This window comes from Amphibalanus amphitrite, unplaced genomic scaffold (assembly GCF_019059575.1).
Source record: "Amphibalanus amphitrite isolate SeventyFive unplaced genomic scaffold, NRLGWU_Aamphi_draft 000234F_arrow, whole genome shotgun sequence".
NCBI classification, from domain to species: Eukaryota; Metazoa; Arthropoda; class Thecostraca; order Balanomorpha; family Balanidae; genus Amphibalanus; species Amphibalanus amphitrite.
The window spans coordinates 561,745-589,676 of NW_024881729.1; the positions used below are offsets into that span (position 1 = coordinate 561,745).

The 27,932-nt window shown below is 50.7% G+C and overlaps 1 protein-coding gene and 1 long non-coding RNA gene across 9 annotated transcripts; one reads left to right on the forward strand and one right to left on the reverse strand.

Annotated features, from left to right (window-relative positions):
* The first annotated feature begins 269 nt into the window (after nt 1-269).
* On the forward strand, nt 270-21,523 carry LOC122385879 (IQ and ubiquitin-like domain-containing protein). 8 transcript variants are annotated; one of them, XM_043374489.1, is made up of 14 exons: nt 270-654; nt 12,292-12,375; nt 12,790-12,957; nt 13,155-13,332; nt 13,822-13,980; nt 14,344-14,525; nt 17,621-17,740; nt 17,984-18,250; nt 18,563-18,727; nt 19,069-19,254; nt 19,520-19,632; nt 19,913-20,048; nt 20,458-20,643; nt 20,940-21,523. In XM_043374489.1, the coding sequence occupies exons 2-14, from the start codon at nt 12,343-12,345 to the stop codon at nt 21,108-21,110; spliced, it is 2,064 nt and encodes a 687-aa protein (XP_043230424.1). In that variant the 5' UTR covers nt 270-654; nt 12,292-12,342; the 3' UTR covers nt 21,111-21,523. The 8 variants fall into 8 exon arrangements, with proteins under 8 accessions (XP_043230424.1, XP_043230429.1, XP_043230423.1 ...); XM_043374494.1 differs by having other exon boundaries at nt 443-654; nt 13,155-13,360; XM_043374488.1 differs by lacking the exon at nt 270-654 and adding an exon at nt 4,287-4,471.
* Nucleotides 1,570-4,260, reverse strand: LOC122385884. The gene is made up of 2 exons (XR_006257296.1): nt 3,731-4,260; nt 1,570-2,588 (listed from the first exon to the last, which is right to left on the reverse strand). It is a non-coding gene; the product is annotated as an uncharacterized LOC122385884 (long non-coding RNA).
* Nucleotides 21,524-27,932: the final 6,409 nt, after the last annotated feature.

The following is a 27,932-nucleotide window of genomic DNA, read 5'->3' on the forward strand; positions in this document are numbered from 1 at the left end:
GAAATCGCGCCAATCACGATAATATAAGCCTTTGTAAATGACGTATTACTTAAAAGTTATTTCTTTGGAAAGTTAAAAATCATGGAATAGATATGCTTTGCTTTGCTTATTTTGCCAAAAAGAGCTTGGTTTATGATATCTTATGCTTAATTGTTTAAAAAACGTTGAAATGGCAAAGGTAGCAAGGCAAATGAGATGTTTAAGGATCAGCATGCATTTTTTTAAAACTGTTATCAATTTAAGCCTGCCTACAGTTTTAAATTTTTCTTAAGAAGTCAAATATTTTAGTCAGCTTTAAATCAACTTTATCGTTTATATAGCCTCGATGCTGTTTACACAGTCTTGTACCAAACTCTATGTGACGTCATATCAGATCAAAACAAGATCGAGCCTATGACGTCATATTTATTCTGTAGTTTATTTGGAACACTGCATTGTATTCGGCCCTGAGCGCTCACACATTTTTTGTCTTTTCAAAGAGAGAAAAAAGAGTGGGAGGGGACGTACTAGACACTGCCGGATATTTATATTTTCCATTAAATATGCATAATGCATTAATGGTGTTTTCCCTCATTTCGTCTTTGTTTTCTTCGACGAAATAACGATGACGACGGAGGCTGACTGCTGAGGCGTCCTACACTCGCTCTGCGGCTGGTGAGTAGATATCAGTTGGGCAAACTAGGCGGCGGGAATCAAAATATGGAGGCATCAAAATATTGATTCTAGTGGGCGGAGCTTTGACCATATATGGGCATACGTGCAGACCATCACAGAAACGTCAATTCTTCAGCAACCGGCTATAATTTCAAGATAGTTTCTTCACAAAATGTAGAACAACGTTGAAGCTACCCGCCAGGCACGAAACAATAGCCCTAACCTCTTCGGTTAGTTTAGGAAAGCGTCTTGAAAATAATCAAGATATTGATTCATCACGGCGGCTAATCCCGGCGAGAATCAATATTTTGATTCCGCAAACAGCTGGCTAATCATTATTTTGATTCTGAAATCAGCTGGTTTATCAATATATTGATTCTGCGAACTGACTTTCTGCAGACGTACTTCACTCTTCAAATTGACTTATGGAATGTTTCTTGTGTGCAAATAATGCAAATTCAATAAATTCATGAAGATATTATCAGCACAGGATCGTGTAATTTTTTCTAGACCTTATTCCCACGGTAGACCAGGGATTTTCAGCACTCACCCTAGCTCCCTGCTCAAAGCTGCAAGCCTTCGAGGGAATGCGTCAAGGGAGCCGTGCTGACCTTTGTATAGGGGTTGTACTGAGTCGGAGCCGGAACCGAAGCCCGACCATTTTACTCGGAGCCGGAGCCGGAGCTGGAGCCGATTTTTCCTCCGGAGCCGAAGCCGTCTAACATTTTCACGACTCCACATCCCTGCTTTGTAGCATTGATTTTGAGTAAAAAAAAGTTCACTTATCGTCTTTCACGTGTTCATGAATGTGTTTCTACGCATCTGTATCCCGTCCCATTTCTGTGGAGTACAGTAAGAGATATTTCGCCGAACAATATACTCCTCAAGCCCGTTGCACAAATTGCACAATTTGAATGAAAATATGATACACGGATGTATTTGCAGTCGCAAATAATACGATGATATTCATAACACATTTCACAACGATCCCTGCAATTGCCACACATTTGCCATCACAAAGCCCTGTCGTTGATGCTCACATCCCATGCAAAGCAATACTCACTTTTAGGACACGTCTCTTATTCAATATGGCTACGTATTTGCAAAACATGCAGTTAATAATATTTAAAACTGAGACCTAACCAATAAGACATACCGTGGACAGGTAAGAAAAAACAAATAAACTTCTGGAGAATGACTTCAACGTCTCGATGTTGCCTAATTACAAAGAGCAATTTCCGGTTTCGAATCAAATACATGAAATAAATATAAACAAAATTTGTACAGATACACTCAATATAGGGTTTATGATTAGCACGGCTACCTAACACATCAATCCTGTCAGGTTGAGCCACTTATGTCCACACCCAAAGCAGGTCGCTTTGGAACATCACAAGATTCCATATTACCACCGAAAACGGTCACCAATTGGTCTACGGATCAGCATCTTCAGAACATTCTCGACCGAAAAACTATCAGTCCTGCCTGTGTTTTGGTTCGCTTCATTTGGGCTATGCACACGTTTTTCTACTCCGGTTCTAGGGACGAGATAGCAGTCATCACGCGCTGCACCAGCTCGTTCTTTGACAGGTTGGTGACGCTGTCGTCATCCGGCAGGATAAACACGTGGCGCATTTCACCCTCGGCCCCGCCAGCCACATACACACTTCCTCACGTCATATTGTTTCTCGCCACGAGATCAAAGTTCAAAAAGTCGTGATGTAGGTAGTCTCCACCCAGCCCGAGTCAGGTACTCCACCGGTTGGTCGGGTGCGGCCAGGTCCGCGCAACGCCGCCCTACTTCGGTCGACGCTCTGGTTGACAGGGATGGCGTTGTCATACAGTTGCCTGTCGACTGAACAGCGATTCAAGACGCCATCCTTGACCCTCTGAAGCCAATCCCCGCAACGACCAGTGTTTGATCATTGGTTGACCTGCAGCAAACAACAGAACACAATAATTAGGACATTTGTGGACAATAAATTAGGAAACTATATGTGTTATTATTCTACTTGTTCAGCAACTATTAATTTTAGAATATATTCAATAAAAAATTAATTAAAAAATTAAATAATGTCACTTAAATTTCCACTGAACGCCACCAGGTGCGCCAACAACTGTCATCTCATGCAGTTATATAAATTCTGCCAAAAAAGTATATCTGAGGCCAGTTGTACCAACAGAAAAATAGGTGGCTGCTGGATTTTTTTTTTGTCTAAAAGTTACTTCACATACAGAGCATGAACGGTACAGCCTTATCCGTTTACGTGCCCATCATGTTAACGCTCCATATGTGAAGCAGTCTTTGGGCAAAAAAATTCCAGCAGGCAGCTATTTGTGTCGATAAAACTGGCCTCTATAATTAACTTTGGCATGGACAATCCTGAAAATTAACTATCCAGCATTCCCTGGACTGACATACATTAGACGCATAATTTTCTTGAAGACTACGCATAATGTAAATATGGCTTACACCATTCAGCAACTTGCTTTTGTTACACTTAAAATAAGCATCATTAAATATGTAGCAAAAATGGGCGAAGCAATTACAAGCCAAGCATACATACCTACTATTTAAATAAGGCAAACACCAACATGCACTAAGACCTTTCAATCTTAAATCGGAACAAGTCAATAACCTAGTTGCCCTTAAAAAATTTAAATGCTACAAATTAAAGTTGTAGCAACAATTGGGTGAGTGAGACACAAGCAGAGGCTAAAACATCCAAATTATGTAAAATACTGGACATGCACTGCCCCCATTTCATGAGTCCACCCAACAATTCTATCATGTGAGACAAAACATCAGGCTTCTTGTAACTAATTTATACCGTAACTTTTAAAGGACATCATATTTCACTGAAATACTACACCTAAGACATCATTTTCGAAAAAATATAGCTTAAAAAGACAATAGAAGAGTGAGAAGGCGTCCCGCGCCGCTGATGTCGCTACCGCGCCATGTTCCTAAAACCATCTCTTAAAACGAGTTTTTGGTAAGAAACGTTAAGATCACATGCCTGAAATTGAAAAACACACTTCAAAGTATCTTAAAATATGATCCATTGTTACTTACACTTCAGAAAAGGTCGCTTAAACAAAATAAAACCGGGAGCACTACGTTGCATCCAAACACCCACGACGCCGGCGCGAAATGGCGGGAACCGGAAATCGTGGCTAGATACAAAGAAAAAGAATATTTCTTATAAATGAATTATACAACTAAATAACGCATTTTTCATTTTCTTTTAGACAAAATTATGAAAAAAATACAAAGGCTCGTCGTTAATGATAAACAGAGCAAGTTTTAACAGCACGTTTTTGTTGAATTATGGCGGCGAAATCTTTATGCCATTCGTAAAGGTACGCGCGACAAACGGCTGATAGCCATGCAGCGAAAAATTGAAGCGGGGAAGTTTTTTGTGTTGACTTGTCAAAAAATCTCGCCGTCATGGGGGTTTTTTCCGCCGTAACGGGTCGTCTGAAGGTGGGAATGTCCCAAATTGAATCAAAATATTGATTCTATGCCCATATATGGTCAAAGCTCCGCCCACTAGAATCAATATTTTGATGCCTCCATATTTTGATTCCCGCCGCCTAGTTTGCCCAACTGATATGGCGATTGGCGTCTATTTCAATTTTGATTTTAACCAATGACATTTTCAGTGTTAAGTGTGAATTGATAATTGTGGGCACACACTATTAAATGTGAAGATGAAGTCCAAGTAGATAAAAATCTAACGACTGGTCAGAGGTGCTGACGTATCCTAGCATTTTCGGTACCTATCGGTAAAGCTGGCGTCACCGTCGGCGGTAGGTAGGTAGGTTATGTTGTGGGTTCAGTAGGTGGAACTATGGTCATGAGTACCCAAATATAGGAACGTTCCCATTTTTGGGAACGGAGTTCCCAAATATGGGAACGGGCGTTCCCATTTATGAGAACGGAAGTTAATTTTTCGGCCGTTCGCCCACTAAAACTCATTAGTGCATCACGTCTCAAAAAAGTGCACGCTAATTTAAGTATCTACTAAGTCGATTCCAGGACAAATCTTCGTATGGCATTTCTTCGTCGCGCAATTCTTCGTCCGCATTTCTTCGTCCGCAAATCTTCGTCGGCGCATTTATTCGTGTCGCATAACTTCGTCTCGCATTTCTTAGTAAGCGCAAATATTCGTAGCGCATTTTTTCGTATCCGCATTTCTTCGTACGCGCATTTCTTCGTCAAGCATTTTTTCGTCCACGCATTTCTTCGTCTACGCAAATCTTCGTCCGCATTTCTTCGTCCACGCAAATCTTCGTCTGCGCATATCTTCGTCCGCAAATCTTCGTCCCCGCAAATCTTCGTCCGCAAATCTTCGTCCACATTTTTTCGTCCACGCATTTCTTCGTCTACGCAAATCTTCGTCCGCATTTCTTCGTCCACGCAAATCTTCGTCCCGGCAAATCTTCGTCCGCAAATCTTCGTCCGCAAAACTTCGTCCGCAAATCTTCGTCTGCAAATCTTCGTCCGCATTTTTCGTCCACGCATTTCTTCGTCCACGCAAATCTTCGTCCGCAAATCTTTGTCTGCGCATATTTTCGTCCGCAAACCTTTGTCTCCGCTATCTTCGTCTCCGCAAACATTCGTCCACAAATGTGGTTCAATAAAACCATGAAGAAATATCAGACCATCAAGTGATTGACGAATTTAATGCATGGAATGGATGATCGAAACTTTTGAAGTCAGGTAGATGAGGTCTGTCAGGTGAAGCTATTGTATTTGGGAGCCGAGAATTGAAACATTCCATATCATTTGTGTCCCGGACATTCTTTTTTCGCGGTCGATGAATGACAATACAATCTCTTGTACCCTCGCCGGCATAGGCGGCGGAACGGGGAGGGCACCGGGGCACCGTTCCCCTCTTTAATTTGGCCTTTTAACAGTAGCCCTATGGGCGTTGCATGGAAAGAATGGGACTAAAAGTCGGCAGTGCCAAGCCCCCCCCCCCCCCTAATTGAATGTGTTCCGCCGCTACTGCTCGCCGGACCTATTTGTTTTCTACATATACGCCGGCCGAGGGGGGGGGGGCGGGCACGACCCCCCCCCCCTTCCCCCCATCGCCGTTTCGCCACTGGTGGAGCTAGCGCGTCGCGGAAAAAAACGAGCGTGTGCGCCGTTACGAGACGCAGAGATTAATACCCGATTTTAAGGCCTTCTAGGTCAGGGGTCGGCTTACGGCCCGCGGGCCGGATCCGGCCAGGAGGGTGACGGTTCGATCCGGCCCGCGACCATCTGACGTCCGGCCCGCGGCTGGTATCATCGACTTACATCGTGTTCCGGCCCGCGGTTCCTTCAGAAATCGACTCCGATATAAAAGTGACTTAAATGTGCTTTGGCACAATAGTTCTTCCTTCGCACACTTCATGAGTTTATAAACACCATTTGCGGGTGTTTTTGTCTAATTCTACTTCTAGACAAAACTTGCGCGGGCCGGACGTCAGATGGTCGCGGGCCGGATCCAACCGTCACCCTCCTGGCCGGATCCGGCCCGCGGGCTGTAAGCCGACCCCTGACCTAGAAGGCCTTAAAATCGGGTATTAACCTCTGCGTCTCGTAACGGCGCACACGCTCGTTTTTTCCGCGACGCGCTAGCTCCACCAGTGGCGAAACGGCGATGGGGGGGGGGGGGGTCGTACCCGCCCCCCTCGGCCGGCGTATATGTAGAAAACAAATAGGTCCGGCGAGCAGTAGCGGCGGAACACATTCAATTAGGGGGGGGGGGGGCACGGCACTGCCGACTTTTAGTCCCATTCTTTCCATGCAACGCCCATAGGGCTACTGTTAAAAGGCCAAAATTAAAGAGGGGAACGGTGCCCCGGTGCCCTCCCCGTTCCGCCGCCTATGCCGGCGAGGGTACAAGAGATTGTATTGTCATTCATCGACCGCGAAAAAAGAATGTCCGGGACACATGATATGGAATGTTTCAATTCTCGGCTCCCAAATACAATAGCTTCACCGGACAGACCCCATCTACCTGACTTCAAAAGTTTCGATCATCCATTCCATGCATTAAATTCGTCAATCACTTGATGGTCTGATATTTCTTCATGGTTTTATTGAACCACATTTGTGGACGAATGTTTGCGGAGACGAAGATAGCGGAGACAAAGGTTTGCGGACGAAAATATGCGCAGACAAAGATTTGCGGACGAAGATTTGCGTGGACGAAGAAATGCGTGGACGAAAAATGCGGACGAAGATTTGCGGACGAAGATTTGCGGACGAAGTTTGGCGGACGAAGATTTGCGGACGAAGATTTGCCGGGACGAAGATTTGCTGGACGAAGAAATGCGGACGAAGATTTGCGTAGACGAAGAAATGCGTGGACGAAAAAATGCGGACGAAGATTTGCGGACGAAGATTTGCGGGGACGAAGATTTGCGGACGAAGATATGCGCAGACGAAGATTTGCGTGGACGAAGAAATGCGGACGAAGATTTGCGTAGACGAAGAAATGCGTGGACGAAAAAATGCTTGACGAAGAAATGCGCGTACGAAGAAATGCGGATACGAAAAAATGCGCTACGAATATTTGCGCTTACGAAGAAATGCGAGACGAAGTTATGCGACACGAATAAATGCGCCGACGAAGATTTGCGGACGAAGAAATGCGGACGAGGAATTGCGCGACGAAGAATTGCCATACGAAGATTTGTCCGGTTACGTACTAAGTCTCTATAAAATTATCTTTAATCTGACCGTTGCACAAGGAAATTGACCGTCGAATGATATTTTTAATGATTTTTTGAAATGACGGAATGGTGAAAACATGGGTTATACTACATTTAACTTGCAATTTTAAGGAAAATGAAGCGTTTTTTACATTTTGAGGTCAAGTACAATAATTTTCGCCTGGTTATGAAGTTTCATACTAGCGACACCAGATGCTGACATATGCAAGCGAACACGCGGACAGTCCCGAGGTAATATTGTTGACTTTTGGTGTCGGGGCGCACGACCGCGTGGAACGTCAGTGATTTTACCGAACTACTGTTGTAAACTCGGTTTCAGTGGTTTAAAATTATTCAGCTGTATTTTATCATCCCGGAAAGACATATTTTATTTGGATGCTAGCTGTTAAAGGGACCCTCCCACCTTTAAAAAAGTTTATGAATTGGCATGAAAGTGATGTCGCTCGGTTCAGAAAGAGCGAAAACGAATATCTACCAAATTTCACCGAAAAATATTCACCGGTTTTGAAGATATTAGACTTTTACTTTTGTTTACTTTTTGGGATCTCCGCTGTTCCTAGCGACTTTATTTAAAAGTGCGGCATTTGTTGCGCGCAACGCAGCATATACCACCGCGTGCTACAAAACGTTTTAGTCAAACATTTAACGGACGTTCGAAAGCCTGATGACGTCATCAGATTTAAGTGCCTATACCAATACATTGTGGCACTTATTTGCACAGATGTCAAAATCAAACTCAAATTTCTTTGCGATGAAGTAATTGCTGGAGAAACGGTTTTCACGGCACTGATTTTCAAAGAACGTCCATCAAGATGGCTATCTCAACTCAAATCTAATGTTAAGGTGGGACAGTCCCTTTAAGCGTTGTTTTATAAGGAGCGTCATGAGCGTGATTTTTGTCTTCCGTGTTTCTAAGCACGATCGTTTTGGGGGAATTTCTCTTATATAGGTCGCTTTGTGTGGCTTATTTATAATTTTTATGCTGATCTCGATCATTCCTCGTGCCCATCCTACCAGGCCTTTTGCCACTTACACCCATCAAGAAAGGAAAAAACTAGATTTTCATTGGGACTAGGTGTTTTGAGGGTGTAACATATTCAGCGTTCCCATTTTTGGATACTTCCTTGTGCTCGTCAACTATCGGTGATAAACAGACAGGTGCTTGACATGTCTCCACCCTCGGCGCGGACGGTGGATATAGGTATGGAAGACCTTGTTGAACATCGCTGAGCGTTGTGAACTACGTAATCCTGCAGAGGGGGGCGTGCCCGCTGCGAGATCGACGGGAATAAAAGCGCAGAAGACCGGGCGTAACATGCGACGGTCTTGCCGGAAAGGTCATCTGATGATTGTTGCGTTAACAATAATTTGCGGCGTTGGACGTGATGCTTGTTAATGAAAAGAGCCCCTGAAAGGCGTCGGTGAAATCGTTCCCAATTTTGGGTACGCCGTTCCCATAATAAGGAACGCTTGCAGCGCCAGTGTACGAGAGCGTTCCCAAATTTGGGCTCGCGGCCCGGATGATGGACTGCTTTAGAAATAGGGGAACGATTTGAAACTACGATGGGCCTTACAATATCAAACTCTTTCCCAACAATATTGGGACAAATATCAGGCGGTTCACGATCGTTTTTTTTTTTTTTTGGACGTCATTTAACGGTTCTTTTTCTTGTTTTAAATAATGCCTACATGGCGTTCCCATATTTGGGTTTATCGTTCCCAAACATGGGAACGAAAATGCGTTCCCGAAAATGGGTACGCTTGACCATAGTTCCGCCTACTGGGTTTGTAGGTTGTAGGCTGGTTGGTTCAAAGTGTGTAGGCTGGTAGGTTGTAGGTAAGTAGGTAAGGCTAGGTCAGGTTAGATTATGTGTTTTACTCTAACTTCATCTACACATTTAGCTGTTAGTGGTGATGGTGGGGCTCTGTCCTGGGGCCCTTACTCTTCCTGGTGTATATCAATATTAATAGTGTGGCGTCCACCCTCAAGTGCCAATACAAAATTTTCACTGACGACCTCAAGATTTACGCATGCGTGAATCATACACGACTGTCTGAGACGCCAGCGGTATCCCACCAATGTGTCCAGGATGACATCAACTCACTCCACGACACTGCTCTATCTTGGGGTCTTCATATGAATGTCTCAAAATGTGCAGTCCTTAGTTTTTCTAGGAGGCGCAATAGCGATGCTCCAGCTTACTTCTTGAATGGCAGAGAAATCCCTCGGGCCAATTCAGCTAAAGATTTGGGAGTCACGGTCGATACTGATTTGAAATTTCACACCCATATTCAAAACGTGTGCCACAAAGCTGGCGGTCTTGCTCAGAACTTTCTCAGATCAACGGTAAGCCGCTCTCCGGAGTTTATGTTGTTTTTGCTCAAAACACACATCCGACCTATCTTAGACTATTGTTCAAGCCTTTGGAACACAGGTTACCTGCAGGACCTCCGGCTACTGGAAAGGGTGCAGCGACGCTGGACTAAACGGATCTCTGGACTTGAAACTCTCAGTTATGCTAATCGTCTCCAGTCATTGCAATTGTACTCTGTCCAGGGCAGACTGAAGCGGGCCGATCTTCTCCTGTGCTGGAAAATCTTCCATGGACAGTCCTTCATCTCTCCAGATGATCTTTTCCTTACCACTCCCTTGAACCGCACCAGAGGCCATAGTTTCAAGATTCATCGCACACACGGTAACACGTCCACCAGACAACGTTTTTTCTCAGTGAGGGTGATTGATACGTGGAACTCGCTGCCAGATTATGTGGTGAATGCCCAAAGTATACAGAACTTTAAAAAAATGTTGGATGCCTGCATTCCAGATGTACTGTTTTCTTACGTTGACTGAATCATGCCATGTTGTGACTATGTACACACATTGTTTTCTTTTGTAATTGTGTAACCTAACAATGTAACTAGGCATAACTCCAGAAAGCCTGACAATGTTTTGGTAATAATGTCACCGGAGGCGCACTATACCAGTCATTCTCTTAGCGAATGTTAACATGTGCATTGTTTCCGTTGATGACTGGCGCGTCTCGAGCAGTGTGGGTTCCTCATTTCCTCTCTGACTGTCCTTTGAAACCACTCCAAAGATATGCAGGAACCAACGAGAAGAGTAAACGAGGTGAGGGTGACGCCAGCTTTACCGATACCGCATTTTCATTGTGATTCATGGTTAATTGGGCTGTTCTGTTGACCACTCTCCAGGGCCCGGGCAGACTGCACCTGCACTGCAAAGTGAGACAACAGAGACAATGACACTCACAAGCTCATTCGACAAATCTGCACCAGCCCATGCCAAACACCAGAAAGCCACACCAGGCTGTACCCAACAGGACCCATTAATTTTTGCCCCCAAATGCACGAGATATATGCACTTATGATATCAAAACTAGTGCTGCAGAGTTGGAGTCAGAGTCATCAACTGCAGGGTCAGGGATGGCCGCTAGGGGCCGGGGTCTGAGTCAGTTGGAGTCAGCAGTTTTGCTTTTGCCCAGAGTCAGAGTAAGAGTTTTTGATCTATAATTGATCATTAGAGCCCTACCAATTTTGGAAAAGTGATGCCCGTGGGCGTGAATGTGCAAGGACAGCAGTTCAGTATAGTGGCACATTGGGGCCAGCTGTACAGCTCCAAGCAAAATCCACACTCCAACATTGGAAATCAGCACAGCACCATGCACCACCTGTTTGCCTGTGCACTGACAAGATCCTATTAACAATTAACATTGCCATGCTTTGCAGTCTGGATCTGCAGTGCACTGATTAATCTAAAGTGTATCCTCACACTGTCAATTGCCAATGTCCCTGCTGAACATAGCCCTTATCCCTTACCCTGCCAGCACCCAGCATGCATAATATCACAGCAAGTACTGGTTTACACACTGGGGCTCAATGGTATTGGCATTGGTGCACTTGACTCATGAATGCTGACAAGTGACACTAGACAGTTTCATGGCTTCCTGCCAGTGGGGCAGATTTTGGGGATCCTGTCAGAGTGGAAGATAGCTCTAGTGTAGGGCACTGATTATGTGGAAGCTGATCAAGACCCAAATGGGTCAAGACCCAAATGGGTTTGTTCTGGTTAGGCATGTAAATCCTCTCTCACATTCCATTTTGGGTGTCCAGCATGAATATGATCATACTGTTTAGCTTCTTTGCCTGGTACTACTCGAAACTGCAGCCAGCTAGCCGATATCGCCGAAATCGGCTGGGGCTGCTCGGTGGACTCTGCACCGATGGAGCGTTTGGCTCCGTCCTCGCCTCCCGGCCGCGTATTCGCCAGAAATGGCGTCTCCAATGGTGGGGTGAGGCGTCGCGCGATGCTTTCATAGGAACGGAGCGCTCGCGCGATCCAAAAAGCGAATGTGAACAAACCGGGCTGTCACCCGTTGAGCTCAACGCTCCACCAACTGAGCTGCGGGACTGACGTGATTTGAGAAAAAGTATCTGATGCGGGGACGCGATTGGGTCCTGTTGTCTGCTTCCTGCAATGGGATCTCATTTATCGCTCCTTTAAAAAAAATGAATTTCATATTTTCTCAGAAAGCCCCAAACCTACGAACTCCAATGTTCAATAGGCGGAGGACGAATAACTTGCCCCGGTGTCGTTGGGGTCAGGTCAGGCCTCAGGGTGGAACGAATGACGTGTGCTGGCTCGGGGACAGGTGGGATGGGACGAATGACGCGCCCCAATACTGGCGGGCTTGGACGACTGACGTGTCCCGGGATCGGCTTGGTGGGCCATCATTCAAAGACCAGCAGTATTGCGTGCGACAGCCTGTAGAGACTAAGATTAGCCATGATAAAAATCAGTTAATGGACCACCCTGCCGGGCTGAAAAAAAATTAACACTTGACTCTTAAGCTTTAGCTTTGTTATTGATTGTAATATCCTTTTCAGGGAGAGTGTGAACCATCTGGAGATCAACATTCCAGCTGACTGAGGGTGACGATGGCGGTCAACTCAACTCACCAAGACCGTAATGTAAGTTTTGTGGTTTTGTGAATGCAGTAATAATTGTTTTGTTGTCTTTCACTATCATATTTTATAAATTGATCCATGCATTTGCACTTTTCTCGTTTTGTGAACGACAATTCATTTATACTGCATACTCTGGATTTTTCAAAATGTGGTTTGAGGTTATTCCTCTCACATATGACCAGGAGTTCCATTCTGCTTTCAGTGTGAACTTTTTGTAAAAGTCAAACTTAACCCATTCTTCTGCTAATTTTCAAAATTTAATTGCAGTGACTGGCCATAATGAATTAATATTACATACAAATTGCATGTCACTGCCGTTCAGGCAGGATGGTGCCAGGCCAATCTGTGCAGTAGGCAGTGAAGCTGGCTCATCCTCAGTAGCCTATTTACCATTCAGTTCCATGTCCCCGCCTCCAGGGTATTGGGGTGCACCGAAGTCTGCAGCGGACCAACTCTGCGCCCAAGGTTGCCATTCCGTTCGTGGTGGCCGGTGGCCGGCGCCTCGTGAAGGAGCTCCACATCAACTACAACATGCGCGAGGTGCTGGCCGTGCTGGCTGGCGACCTCAACTACCATCCGGATGATGTGAGTGGCGTGGGGGCACAGGACGGCGGCTAAACGGGATAAATACAGCCACTGTTCGGTGACAGTCAATGTTACAGTTAAAAATGTTACGATTGTGGTTGTTTGTGCAATTCTACGTAGACAGTGATGTGAGGTTACTTGTCAGATCGTCTTAGTCTGCTTGTGACCTTCCATCCTCGTTTGTGATTGTCTCACAGCTGGAGATCTACCTTGGCACGGAGCCGGTCTCGGACAGTCTGGTGCTGGCCGGACTGGACCTCGAACAGCCCGGGTTCGTGCTGAATGTGCTGGAGAGGATCGTGCGCCGGCGACCGTCCTCGTCTGACGGCCCGGGAGCGGGCGGCGGCGGCGTGCGGACCGTCACCGTGCACACAGGTCGGTCCCCGGAGCTTCCGCCGTGCAGGTTAGTCACAGTGAGCTGCCTTGTGGAGGGTAGGTCTTAGGGTCCCCTCTCGTAGACTCGGTTGTGAGCTATGTTTTGGGATTAGTCCTTTGTAGTTGCATGGTCTTTGCCCAATCTTTTACTACTTTTTGGTAGATCTGCACATGAAATACCGTAGAATTGTACCGTAGAAGCGTGGAGTCATACCGGACACTTCAAGTTGGTGTCTCAGTCTATTGACCGTTCTAGATGGTTTGATTTGCTCAATTAATGACTAAGCATTCCCCATTCATGCCTCCTGGTAAAGGTAAGCCTTATGCAAACGCGAATGTTGTTCATTCATGGTGCTGGCTACTTGGGGTGCCTCTCAACGACAGTTTAATGACACTTCCTAGGGTATCTATACCTTACGAACTGAACCAATACCTTGCCCTGAGTTCAGCGTGACATATCTGACCTATTCGCCACTCTGTCCTGTGCAGAGGGGGAGGACGGCGGACGGCGGACCATTTCGGTGGCTATCGAGCCGGGAGACGGCGAGAAACCGTTCTTAGGCGGATACCGGGACAAACGGGACGGCACCGAGTACCTGCACGCCACCGCGCAGACCTACACTCGGCCCTTCAGAAACTACGCCTATGGTGAGTCTTTCAGTTCGGAGCAGCGCGGAGTGCCGCGGACTCTACCGGCAGCTACGTTGAAGTTATGCTTATCGCGTGTTAAACCGTCGGTGGCCCGTGTCCCTGACTGGTTCCCACTATCCGTGTCTTTAACCCTCTGTGAACCTCGTGCTAGACTGTGATCCGTGTTCAGGACCGTGTCCGTGCCATTTTTCTGTGATCCGCGTCTGTGACCGTTGTCCGTGAACCATGTGCTATCGTGATCTTTGACCCATATTCTCGAAATCTCGACCCAACGGGCCTGTCCTCGACCCACGCCTGTTCGCAACTCGTGTCAGGTCGTGAATTGTCAGCGCCATTGATCTTAACCGTCCGTTCGTCCAGAGCGCCACGAGCGGGACGCGCAGACAGCATGGGGCCTGCCGGCGGCCGTGCAGACGAACCGCGACACGTGCACCCAGATGCCCAAACCGGGTGTGTGGCAGGACCACCGGCGCGAGCGGGTGCTGTCCTACAGCGGCGCCTACCAGACGGCTGACGAACTGCTCCAGCTGCGAACCGATAAGGTGAGAGCGGCGCCGCGCTGGGTCTTGCACTGGCGGCATGCTCACAAACAGTATTACAGCCATGGTGTGGGATTTTGGAAATTATAACTAGCTTCGCTATGTTTAACCATTCATAAACAATCAAGTACCCTCACATATTTCGCTTAGCTTGTAAAAATAATTTATTTTGACACTTGACAGTGGTCTGGTCCATATCAGCGACAATCTGTGCCTCTCGCTGATATGCCGTGCCCCCCCCCCCCCCCCCACACGCACCAACAGTCTTCCCCTCGCCCTCACAGGTAGTCGTTCCTCACAAGCACTGGCGTCGCTGGCTGGCCCGTGTGACTGTCTCCCCGCGTCTGACTATGCTCCCGCTGTCTCTGCAGGCGATCGTTCTGCAGAAGTACTGGCGTCGTTTGTTGGGCTGTGTGTCTCTCCCACAGACAGGCCCCAATCCGACGACCAAATCCGACACCTCGGGACGAAGAAGGCGCCAGGACCGGACCGGGTATGCACCGAACACCTGCGGCACTTCGGACCGACGGCCTACCGGACCCTTCTGGCACTCATCAACAGATCGTGGTCCAACCTCGAGACGCCCGCCTCATGGCGACGGGCGACCATCATCCCTATCTTTAAGGCCGGCAAAGACCCCAAACAAGTGGGCAGCTACCGCCCGATCGCGCTCACGAGTCACATCGCCAAGCTAGCGGAGCGGATGATCGCGGCCCGGACGACCTACCTCATCGAGCGAGACCGACTGGTGCCCCCCGAACAGGTCGGGTTCCGCCGCGGGAGGTCGGCGGAGGACAGTCTGGCCCGCTTGGTCCAAACGGTTCAAGATGGCTGGAATCGCCCCAAGCCGAGACGAGGCCCGGAGGATGGCGTGACGGCGGACCGCTTTGTCCTCCTGGCGTTCGACTTCTCCCGTGCCTATGACACGATCGATCACCGGATGTTGCACCTGAAGCTCCTCAAGCTCCTCCCCAGATGTCTCGCGACCTGGAAATTCCGGTTCCTTCGCGGCAGGCGGGCCCGCGTAGAGGTCAACGGCGCGCACAGCAGCGAGCGCGTGTTCCGCGCGGGCCTGCCGCAGGGCTCGGTCCTGGCACCGACCATCTACACGCTCTGGGCGGCGGACCTTATCGAGACCCTGCGGAACGCCTCGGACCGCACGGACGTCCTGATGTATGCGGACGACAGGGCCACACTGAGCGCTGGAGCCACCGTAGAGCTTGCGGTGGCTCGCGCCCAGAAGTCGGCCGACGCCCTGGCCCGATGGGCAAGGCACTGGAAGATGTCCATCGCCGGACAGAAGACCCAGGCGCTGCTGCTGACTCAGCGGAGCAGGGACGAGCGCGGCGTGCAACTCCTGGCGAACGGCACGCAGGTCACCGGTGGCACCAGCCTACATCTTCTGGGGGTGACCTTCGACAGACTTCTACACTTTAAAGACCACTGCGACTCTCTGCTGCGGCGGAAGGTCCGGCCGCGGACGGCACAGCTGCGGAGGATGACCGGCCGGGCCTGGGGTCTCCGCGAGGCGCAGCTCAGGACAGTCGCGAACGGGTATGTCCGGGGAGCCCTTGAATACGCAGCGGGTGCCTGGCTCCCGGCCGCGTCCCCGTCACACGTTCAGCTGGTGGAGCGCGAGCTGCTGGCGGCAGCCCGGGTGGTGACCGGATGCCCAAGGTCCACCCCCAGGGATCCCCTGCTGGCCGAGGCTGGCATCCCTTCAGCATGGTCCACCAGGAAGACGCTGGCCGCGCGAACGCTCTGCCGAGCGCTCGCCCTGCCGGAGGACGACCCTCTTCGCCGCGTCGCGGAGGCCGACCCACCCACTCGACTGCGGTCTACCACCGGCTGGCGACAACTGGGGCGATCGGCGCTGATCGAGGCGGGCGCCGAGGGAGTGACGGTGGAGCCGCGCCTCGAGGTTCCCCTCCTCCCGTGGACAACCTGCCGCCCGATCGCCTTCAATCTGGACGTGGGACCCGGCGGTCGTCGAGCCTCCTCCAACGAGACGCGACGAGAGGCCGCGCGGCAGCACCTGGCGGCGCTCCCAGCCCAGGCCACGTGGATTTGGTCCGACGGCTCTGCGGACGCTGGGGTCAGGCGAGGCGAGGGGGCGGCGCCATCATCTTTACCGCGTCGGGGGAGACTCTCGAGGTTGAGGTGGTGGCGGGAGACCTCTGCTCCAGCACCCGTGCGGAGCTGTTCGCCCTGAGGGCGGCGCTGGAGCGGGTCCGGGATGAGCCGTCCCCCGCCCCGCTGGTGGCGTGCTCTGACTCACGAGCCGCCCTGAGCCTCCTCAGCGCGGGAGCGGCCGCCCAGACCTCCACTTTCGGCGCGGCGATCTGGAGGACGCTGCTGGACATTGCCGAGCGCCGGCAGGTGACCCTGCAGTGGGTCCCTGCTCACTGCGGGCTGGCGGAGAACGAGCGCGCTGACGCCCTGGCCAAGCAAGCGGCCACCCTGCCCCAGGGCGCCGTGCCCTCGGACGCTCGGCCCCTGACACGGGCAGTTCATCGGACGACCACACGTCAGTGGCGCGAAAACTGGCCCGACTCCTTTTTCAAGGCTATCTTCGGGAGCACCCTGCCGCTCCCCATCCCCGGAGAGGACCGAGAGGCCGCCATCTCGGTGCACCAGTGGAGGGTGGGCCACTGGGGCCGCTCGCTCCAATACCTGCACCGGATCGGCCGCCACCCCTCCGTGGCATGCCTGCAGTGCCCCGATAAGCGGTGCCCCACGGCGCTCTGCGCCGTGTGCCGGGAAGAGGCGGACGTGCCGGAGCACGTGTTGCTCCGCTGCCCGGCCCTCGCTGGCGCCCGCCTGCGGCTAACTGGCAGCATTCACGTCGACCCGTCGCGGCTGCGGGACGCCGACCTGGTGGCTGCCTTGGAGGCCGGCTACCTTCGCCATAGGGAGCCTCTCGGCTATGGTCCTCCGTAAGGAGGTCCCAGGGGGAACAACAACAACAACAACAATAGGCCCCAATTGTCTGACGATGTTCCCTCTCCACCACAGGCGATCGTTCTACAAAAATACTGGCGCCGCTGGTTGGCCCGTGTTACTCCCCTGTCTGACGATATTCACGCTCTCCACCACAGGCGATTCTTCTACAGAAGTACTGGCGCCGCTGGCTGGCCCGTCGCCGGGTACAGCGGATGGCCAGGGAGCGGGATGTCGTGCTCCAGTGGATTGTGGACGACGCAGAACGGCGCAAACAGGTCAGATACGGGTCATTGGGTCATCGGAGGTCACCAGAGACTCCGGAGTGCGGCATTGCAACGTTAGTCGAGTGACCAACGCTCACACTGAACACTAATTGACCTATCTTAGATTTAGTGTTGTTAATGTTTTCTTTGTAGCTTATCTCTCTCATGGCGATCATTTCCTCCTCTTATCTGCAGCTGTTGCTGTAATTCTGTTCGTTATTGCCGACGCTGACCTGTATTCGGCCTGGGTCCCAGGCTCGGCTGAAGCGTCGCGCCGGAGTCGTCGAGCGGAAGATGGACCCCAAGAGCAAGAACGACTTCGACATTCTGTTCAGCTCGCTGGAGGCCTGGCGGAAGAAGGCCATCGCCTACTGTTACTCCACCAAGTCGGGTGGTGAGCTGAAGGCGGCGCTGTGTCAGCTGCTGGAACAGGAGGCGGAGATGCTGAAGGCCATCAACGGCCATCAGAGCCGCGCGGCCGCCTGCGGACAGGCCAAACGCATACACCGGCTGCTGGAGAAGGTACGTGAAGTTTGGATTGGTCTAATAGGTACTATGATTGAACTCAACATGTAATGATATTTCAGATCAACGCTCTTGGTTCGGGAAAATAGTTATCGAATCATAAGTCGACGTTGCATGGACACTTTTGAATGGCACTGCCTACCACAGGCCGGCTCGTCAAATCAAACTTGCATTGCGTCGTTTAAAGCAGGGTCAGGCATACGTACTTTGTGTTGCTGCCTACTCCTCTCTATGACAGCGAGTCGCCTATGCTGTGCCTGTATCAGCAGTTACACTGTGTCTAAGCCCTTTACTCCCCTCTCTTGACAGACGCAGGCACCTCTGCGCTGGAAGGGCCGTGACGGCGAGCCCATTTCGGTGGACAACTCAGTGACGCTGTGGGCGCGTCAGCTGCGCGACATTCACACCTCGCTGACCCTGCCCGGGCTGAGCGCCGACGAGCGGTCAGACATCTTGGCCACGCTGGCCGACCTGGTGAGACTGGATCGGACTTGGGAGGGTGAGAAAATCAGCGCACGATTACGTGTATTTTGCGCAATCATGTGACAGGTGTCAATACGTTGAGTTATGGAAGTTGTCAGGTTTTGGGGGGTGGGACCATATGGTGGGCATCTTTTTGTTAAAATGTGTTGTTTCGGTTACCGTGAGCACTGTTGAATCTGTTTTGGTGTTCATATTATAAGAGGAGTAATACGTTATCATGCGGAGTGAGTTTGGTAACCATCATTTTATTCGGTCGATTGTTAGCCAGTCAGATGTGCGACATATCCGCGCTTCTCCCTCCTATTCGGCTTCTAACGCCCATCCGTCCGCAGATCGCCGGCCTGCCGTTCTCGGCCGATAACCACGAGCTGCGGGACCTCTGTAAGCGCGAGATGGACCTGCTGTCGCGCGGGGTGACGCCGCGGCACCTGGCCGGCCTGAGACACCGCTCCCTGCAGCTCTTCTGGCGACTGCTGAGGGATGTCAACTTCAACCCGGCCTCGGCCAAATGCCAGAAGGTGCGTCCTAGGCCACAGTGGCTAGGAGTTCTGCTGGGTCTGGCATGGCTAGCTAACAGGGTCCACTTTTGATACTATCCTGGCTGATAAAAATGTACATAATTTACCGCGTTTTTTCATGATGTTTGCTAATACTCTATGATGCTTACACATGTTGCTTCACTGCCTGTAAATTTTCCTCATCTCGCCTTATTGCTTTTGGATGATGTCTGCCGTCACCATCACTGTCCCCGACTGACGTGTGCCTTGTTTTGACGTGCGTCAGGTACCGCTGGACCCAGAGTCGATCCGCGGTGACGTCAACACGTGCACCTCGTGCCACCGCTGTCTGCCGAGACACCAGTTCCAGGTGGACGCCAGCGACGTTACCCTGAGGAGGTACGTCAGAGCGGCGGGGAATTGGTGGGTGTGGGAAAGTGCAGTGGGATGGATATTGATTTAGGGGTCGTGAATGAACTGATGTCCCATATCAGACTTAAGGACTTATGCCGTCATAAATAATGCAGCTAGCGAATGCCATTATTGTCTTATTTTTTACAGCCTAGTGGTGACTTGTGCGCAGTACAGAGTGCCTCTGTCGTTGGCTTCAACTCTAGTTAGATGTGTAACCACTAACCACCAACCATCCTTACCGCTCCGTCCCGCTACTTTCCCTCAGGTGCCGTATGTGTGAACAGCTGCAGAACTGGGCGCTGCGGCGTCACGACAACAACGTGCTCGGGAAGATGCTGGAAGAGCTGCGCCGTGACGAACAGAACCGGTCACCGGGCTCGGCAGCCGTCTGCCTCATACAGGTCAGCGGAGGATTACTGACGGGTCAGTGGTACTCTAGTATATGTGAGAGAGGACAGCCTGCAGTCGAAGTACGGGGAGCGTGCGTGGGGTTTGGTCACTGGCAAGTCTTTCCTCGCTACATACGGTGTGAGAAAGGTGTACGACTTTCGCTACCCATGTGTGTGCGAGGCCTACGTGTGACTTATGATCTGGGTATGGGACAGGTTAATGAGTCTGACACATGTATTTGTTTCTGTGACAGGAGTCTGACTTCCGCCACCTGGTGCTGTCGCTGTGGGGCGGCCAGTCCTGTCTGACATACCACCTCTGTCTGTGTGTTACAGGAGTCTGACTTCCGTCACCTGGTGCTGTCGCTGTGGGGCGGTCAGTCCTGTCTGACATACCACCTCTGTCTTTCATGTGTTACAGGAGTCTGATTTCCGTCACCTGGTGCTGTCGCTGTGGGGCGGCCAGTCCTGCCTGAGCGCCGATCCGGACCTCTATGAGCTGCTGCTCTGCCGCTGGGACGTGGAACAGCCCTGGACGCCTTGGAACTGCGTCCTGCTCACCAGAGACGAGACCGAGGCGCACTACAAGCTCGGAAAGCCGCAGCAGGTCAGTGATGACACACCTGGAGGTGCGCGTGCGTTCTTAAAGTGGATGACGATCCAGGAACGAGACGGCTATACCAATCATGATTTCAGTGTCTCGTTATACTTCTCGCGTGACCAGTGTGTGCTTTGTCCAAACTCTCCCACCTCCAGCTAGCAGTACGGCCTGTAATATATGTATCAGGTACCGGTGTGCTCCTCTCCTTTCTTCCCAGTAGCGGTACTGACGAGTGTGACCGTACCTCATCTCCCTCACAGCGGTACTGACCGTTTTGTGGCTGTACTCCTCTTCCCCGGCAGCGGTACGGGCCGGAGCTGTGTCAGCGGGTGCGTCTGCGGCACGTGGCCGCCAGTCGCTACTTCTGCCACCTGCCGGCCATGGTGGCCCGCCTGGAGGCCGGGCTCACGGAGCGCGAGACGGGGCCGCCGTCACCGGGCGCCTGCCGCCGGCCGGCCGCCGCGCCCGCCTGACCTGCCGAGAGGCCACCACCGCCACCCGGGACCTCCAGCTGACGGAGAAAACCGGGCGGCACGGACAACGCACCGCTCCGACGCGCCTTGTGATAAATTAGCGCCACGTCAGGCCGGGCTCGAACGAAGCGAACGTAGTCGAGAGATCTGACTAGTCATGTAAATCGGTGTCTGTGGCTGCATGTTTGTGCCAGGTGATATAATGCACGGGTTTGGCGCTTGCGTTGGCGGTCTCTCGTTATTTTGGAGGGGTGTATTGTGGCATCTCTGCTGGTGTAGTAAATATCATGCTGATAGATATCCTGCAAAATCGTGTATTCCATGCCAAGCAATTGTCGTTTTGTCTGCTTGTCTTTTGTCCTTGGACCAACAACGCCGCATTTACTCAGTTGAATAAAATTGCGTGCTTTGCCTATTTGAATTTTCACAACAAAATCCAGAACCAGGGAAAAGCCACGCAGCTTTTGAAAGCTCTCATCACCAGAGGTTAGTTTCATTCTCTTCAGATTACGCTTGTCGAAGTGCTAGGACAACGGTGAAAGCTCAACCGATCATATATCCCGCGTGTGTTCTCCACTCGGATTCTTCCACAAAAGTTGTAGACCGACGCAAACGCCGATTGTATAATAGGCAGTGTGGCTTGATAGTTTCCTCGCGTTGTGTCTTTTTCTTAATAAACTTAATGACTTAAATGAGAAACAACTAAGAACTTCAAATTCTCTGTCATTTCTGTATTTTCTTAACATTTTCACTGATAAGCCATTTTTATGACTCACGCGTCCTCACTCTGGGGCACCTCTCAGCCACTCACATAAAATAAGTTCATTCACCCGCCACACTTTCAATAAAAACAGTTCTTTTCTCATCAACATTTCCCCCCGACACTGAATGAGCACGTCATTCAGAACACTACGTGCCGGAACATCGACCGGCCATTCATGAGCTCTCAGTTACTTCAGTTGTCTAGCTCCAGTCGCACGATCTTGGTGACCGGTCGTTTGTACACACCCTTCCGCGTGTTCACCTCCACGACGCGGACGAGGCCGTCCTGACCGGGGAACGTTCTGGCGACTCTGCCCAGGGGCCACGAGCCTCGAGGCACCGATGAGTCTGCGATCAGCACCATCTCTCCTTCACGCAGATTGCGTGACATCTCCGTCCACTTCTGTCTTGTCTGAAGACTTGGTAAGTATTCTCTGATCCAGCGCCGCCAGAACTCTGTGTTCAGCTGCTGGAGTCGACGCCACCTTTTTCTGGCGTTCTCGGGCGTGTCAGCGTCTTCAGAGCAGATATCCAGCTGGGTGTGACCGAGCAGGAACGCTGCCGGGGTGAGCGGTGGCGCATCAGACGGGTCAGATGAGACCGCGGTCAGTGGCCTGGTGTTCAGAAGCGCCTCCGCGCGGCAGAACGCGGTCATCAGTTCTTCATCTGTCAGATGGGCGGCTTCTAAAGTTCTTCGTAGTGCCCGCTTCGCACTTTTTACCATCGCCTCGCAGCCACCATTGAAATGAGGCGCTCCCGGAGGAATGAACTTCCAGTCTATGTAGAAGTGAGCGGTTTGTCTCTTGATCACTTCTTGGTCCAGAGCTCCGACTAGCTTCCGTAGCTCGCGACTTGCTCCAACAAAATTCTTCCCGTTGTCGGAGATGATCTCAGACGGCCTCCCTCTTCGAGCGATGAATCTCAGGAATGCTCGCAGAAAACTGTCAGTGTCGAGTCCGCAGGCCATCTCCAGGTGCACCGCTCTACTCTGTAAGCACAGGAAGACGCAGAGGTAGCGTTTCAGCCGAGTCTTCCCTCTTCCCTGTCTGGTCTCGAACGGTCCTGCGAAGTCCACCGCGCAGTGACTGAACGCGCGGCAGGAATACATCACTTCAGCTCCAGTCTTCGGCGCCATCATCTGCTTCTCTGGCTTCTTGGATCTCTTGATGCACTCTGTACAAGATCTGATGCATTTCTTGACTTCTTCTCTGGCACTTATCACCCAGAACCGCTGGCGAAGTTCCGATATGGTGTGCTCAACGCCGAGCTCGTGTTCACCCTGCTCATGCACATGACGTACCAGGAGACGGGTCACTTGATGGCCCTTTGGGAGAAGCACTGGGTGCTTCACATCAAATGGCAAGTCGCTTCTCTGGAGGCGTCCGCCGACTCGCAGTAGTCCATGGTCATCTACAATCGGACACAGTCTGCGGATGCTGCTGCTTTTGAAGACTTGACCCTGTTTGCTTTCACCGGACGGGACTGCGACTTGTGCTTCCAGCTGTCTTCGCTCCTTGGCAAAACATTCCTGAGCTCGCAGGAGCCAGAATGTCTCTGCAGAAGACATCTCCCGCCTGTCCAGTGATGATGATGTGCCGTCGTTGTGTTCATCTGGGCACTCTCCTCTTGTTAGTCTCTTCAGTTTCTCGATAAACCTTAGAACCCACGCCGTCACCCTGACCAGCCTCATCCAGCTTGAGAAGTGACTTGGGTGTAGCCGGAGGTCATCTTGAGTTTCTTTGATCAGAGTGCTGTGTACTGTCTTCGTCTTCTTCATCTCGCTCCTGTCGAATGGCTCTGATTGTAGATCTCTTGGCATTGGCCAGTTTTCTCGCTCTTCCACAAGAAATGCAGGGCCCGACCACCACAGGTCACTGGACTTCAGAACTTCCAGTGTTACGCCTCTGCTGGGAAGATCTGCTGGGTTTTGATTTCCGGGAACATGCTGCCATTGCTCAGGATCTGTCACTTCCCGAATCTCTGATATCCGATGCGCCACGAACGACTGGAACTGCTTGACTTCATTTCTGATCCAACAGAGCACGTTGATGGAGTCAGACCAGAACAGCACATCTGATATCTGGATCCTGAATGCTGCACAGGCCTTCTTCGCCAGTCGCAGACCCAGGAGGGCAGCCATCAGCTCAAGACGAGGGATGCTGACCTTTCTAGAGCGTGGGGTGACTCTGACTCTTGCTAGAGCCAATCTTGCGGCAACGCCATCTTCACTTGTGGTCACGACGTAGACTGCGGCTGCATATGCCTGCTCAGAGGCATCTGAGAAGGCGTGTAGCTTCTGAGCTGTAGCCTTGGAGAAGGGGTGGATGCATCGGGGCACTAATAAAGAGCTCACGCGCTCCAGCTCCGTCACCCATTCCGCCCACTTGCGCTTCATGTCGGCGGGCAGCTCATCGTCCCATTGAAGACCTCGGGACCAAGTTTCCTGGAATAGGATCTTGCTTCGGACGGTAAATGGACTCATCAAGCATAGAGGATCGAAGATGGCTGCGAGCGTCTTGAGACAGATCCTCTTGGTAGGCTTTGGCGTCATGTTCTTCTGAATGGTAGCATTGCTGCTAATGCTCAGCTTGTCTTCATCCGCATTCCAAACGACTCCAAGTGCATTGGCACGAGTTTGAGGGCCATCTTCGATAGTGAAACTTGACTCTTTGGCTCGCTCTTCTTCTGGTATGCTGTCCGTCACTGAGCTGCTACTGCTTCTCCATTTTCTTATCTTCATGCCGGCCAACTGCATCAGCTCTGTGAGTTGCTTTCTGGCTTCCTTCGCTTCATCTTCACTTTCGAATGAGACGAGGGCATCGTCCATGTAGAACGAGTCCTTGATCGTGTTGGAAGCGAGAGGATATCGTGAAGCGTGCTGCTTGGCATTCTCCTTCATCGCGAACTGGGCTGCAAATGGTGCTGCAGCGTTTCCGAACAGCCACCTTTGTGCTTCATAGATATCTGGCTCTCTTCCAGCTTCGCAGTTGCGCCAGAGCACACGATGGAACTTCTGATCACCATCGGGTAGCTTCACCTGGAGAAACATCTCCGCGACGTCTCCAGTCAGAGCGATCGCATGACGGCGAAATCCCAGCAGGACTTCTATCAGGTCGTTACAGATGGATGGTCCAGGATAGAGTTCATCGTTCAGACTTCTCCCTTCAAATTTTGCAGCTGCATCGTACACTACCCGTATCTTCGTCGTGGCGCGATCTTCCTTTACTACCGGGAAGTGGGGCAAGAACCAGCCGTCTAAGGATGCAGCCTCTCTATCTTCAGGTACGATCTTCTTAAGGTATCCTTTAGATACGTAATCTTCAAAATTCGCATTGTACTTTTCTAGAAGAGACCTGTCTTCATTCTTTATCAGGCTCTGCTCAGTTTTTCTTAATCGGCTCACAGCGTATCCGAAGTTTCCACTCAACTCGGGCTGATCACGACGCCAAGGTACTGCTACCTCATATCGCTCGCCGTCGTACTTGAGTGAGTCTTGTGCCTTCTTAAGTGCGGACTTTTCCTCATACGAGAGAATCTTCTCATTCTCGTTTCTCACTCCGAGTAGTTCCAAGTCGGTCATAGCATGGATGGCGTCTATTTCATCCTGATTGTTCACTGATACGTGAGTCCGTAGCGTCTTGCTGAAGTTTTTCTTCTTCGCATCTTCCACAGGCCCGAAGGCTGTCCAGCCGAGCGGGGTTTTCACTCCCACAGGTTCATGTGCTTCGCCTTGTCTTGTCTCCAGAGGAAGGAACAGCGACGTCGTAGAAGCCGTCAGTCCGATCAGCATATCGATCCCCTGTCTTCGTGAAACGTTGGGGAAAGATATGTTCTTCAGATGGTTCCACTTGCTCTTCGTCATGTTCCAGTCAATTTTGGCTGAAGCGCTGGAGAGGTCATTAATGACGTACACGCCAATGCTGGTCTTGAACGGGCCGATTGTGGAACACATTTCCACCTCCGACTTCTTCATGTTCACTTGACTGCTGCCTTCCACTGTTCCCAGCTCAAACTGCTCTGGAACACCCTGGAGACCCAGCTCCTTAGAAGCGGCGTCCGTCAAGAAACTGGCATCCGAGCATGGATCCAGCAGGGCGTTGACGATAAGAGATCGTCCATTCGCCTTCACCTTCACGGGAACTGTCTGAAAAACGACGCGGCCTGAGTTCTGAGTCGCTGAAGCAGCGGTCCGATGAGTTAGCTCCCCTTCATGCTGTTCCTGAACTGGCAGTCTGGCAGTAGTATGACTTTGTGTCATCGCAGGGGTAGAATCACCGCGAGTCGCGTGGAGAAGACTATGATGGCTGCCACCGCATCCTGCCACTTGACATCCTGGGAACTTCCTGCAGCTTAATCCACGATGAGTGCCAGCCAGACAGCGAAAACATATTCGCTTCGTCTTGCAGTAGCTGTACCGGCTGCCGACTGTCCACTTCTGGAACAGTGGGCAATCTGGAAGTTGGTGTTCTTTCTCGCAATAGAGACAGCTTGATGCCCCATGTTGGCTCTGTCTCTCTGTCTTGGTACTCCAGGTCTTCTTCATTTTCCTGGGAGAGTTCGTCTCTTCCTTCTTCATTCGGGAGCTGCTTGACATTTCTAGAGCTTCTTGTTCGTATTGGGCTTCTTCTGTGAGCCAGGTGGCGAACATCTTCAGATTGTCCTTCGCTCTTTGTCCTTGGATCCATCTTCGGTAGTTCTTCAGAAATGTCACATGTAGCTTTTCTTTGACGAGGATGTAGTAGGCGGACACGTCGGCCAAATCGCCTGCTGAGCCATGCTCTTCAAGATTTGTCACCAGGCTTTGAACCCGATCAGCGAGTTCCTCCAAATCTCTCGTAGCGCCCGGACGGACTGGCCTGATGCTCCGAATCTCCTCCAGCTGATGCCTGATCCGTCTGCTGACGCCGCCGTACTTGCGTTCCAGCTCTGCCATGGCCTTCGTGAACCCAATGTCTGACGGTCTGTACCTGTCTACTAGTTTCAGAGCGTCACCTGCGAGACAGTTCTTGAGTTGCATCATTTTAAATTTTCCAGGAACGTTTTCGATGGTTACAAAGGCGTCAAACGTAGCTCGCCAGTCCTCGTATCTGTTTGTCTCGCCTGTAAAGACTGGAAGCTGTGGTCTCTTCAGTCCGTAGTTCGCCCAGTCGACCTTCACTCTCTCGTTATCTCGTGGCGACCGAGTGCTGTGACGTCGACCTTCGACTTCAGGTGAGGCTGCTTGCTCTTCTGGTTGCTGAAGCGCATCAGTTTCTTCAGTGACTGACTGATGCGACTCCGTTTCGTGCCTCAGGGCCTTCGTCTCGTTGCTACGCTTGTCTAGAGCTGCAGAAACTACAGTTCTCACTGATTTATTTGCCAGCCGCAGAGTCTTGGATATTTCTCGCTGAATATCGTCGTATTCTTCCCACGGATCTTCATCCTCCTCTTGTCCACTAGACATCTTGTTGGCCATCTCTTCCACTATGTTCAACAACTCATCGCTTGCCTTGTCTAGCTCAGAACCTATCTGCGAGATCTGCGAGACAGTTAGCTCACTGGTTTCAATCAGTGAATGCAGTCTGTTCTGTCCATCGCGTAGATCCCGAAGTAGTCTCGACTTCTTTCTTCTTAAATTCACTTCAGTTGTCCTCACATGGCTTTCTGTAGAAGTGGTAGTTGACATTGTCCCTTCAGTTCCATCCGTTACTTCTTCTTGATTCTGACTGGTTTCAGCTTCACCTTGCTGCGTCTTCTTGCGCCTGTTACCCATACTTAAATCTCGACTTAATATTACTTTAGAATTACATTACGTTACCTAATATCGTAACTCCGAATATCTGGGTCACTTTGCACTAAAATGTGGCTTGATAGTTTCCTCGCGTTGTGTCTTTTTCTTAATAAACTTAATGACTTAAATGAGAAACAACTAAGAACTTTAAATTCTCTGTCATTTCTGTATTTTCTTAACATTTTCACTGATAAGCCATTTTTATGACTCACGCGTCCTCACTCTGGGGCACCTCTCAGCCACTCACATAAAATAAGTTCATTCACCCGCCACACTTTCAATAAAAACAG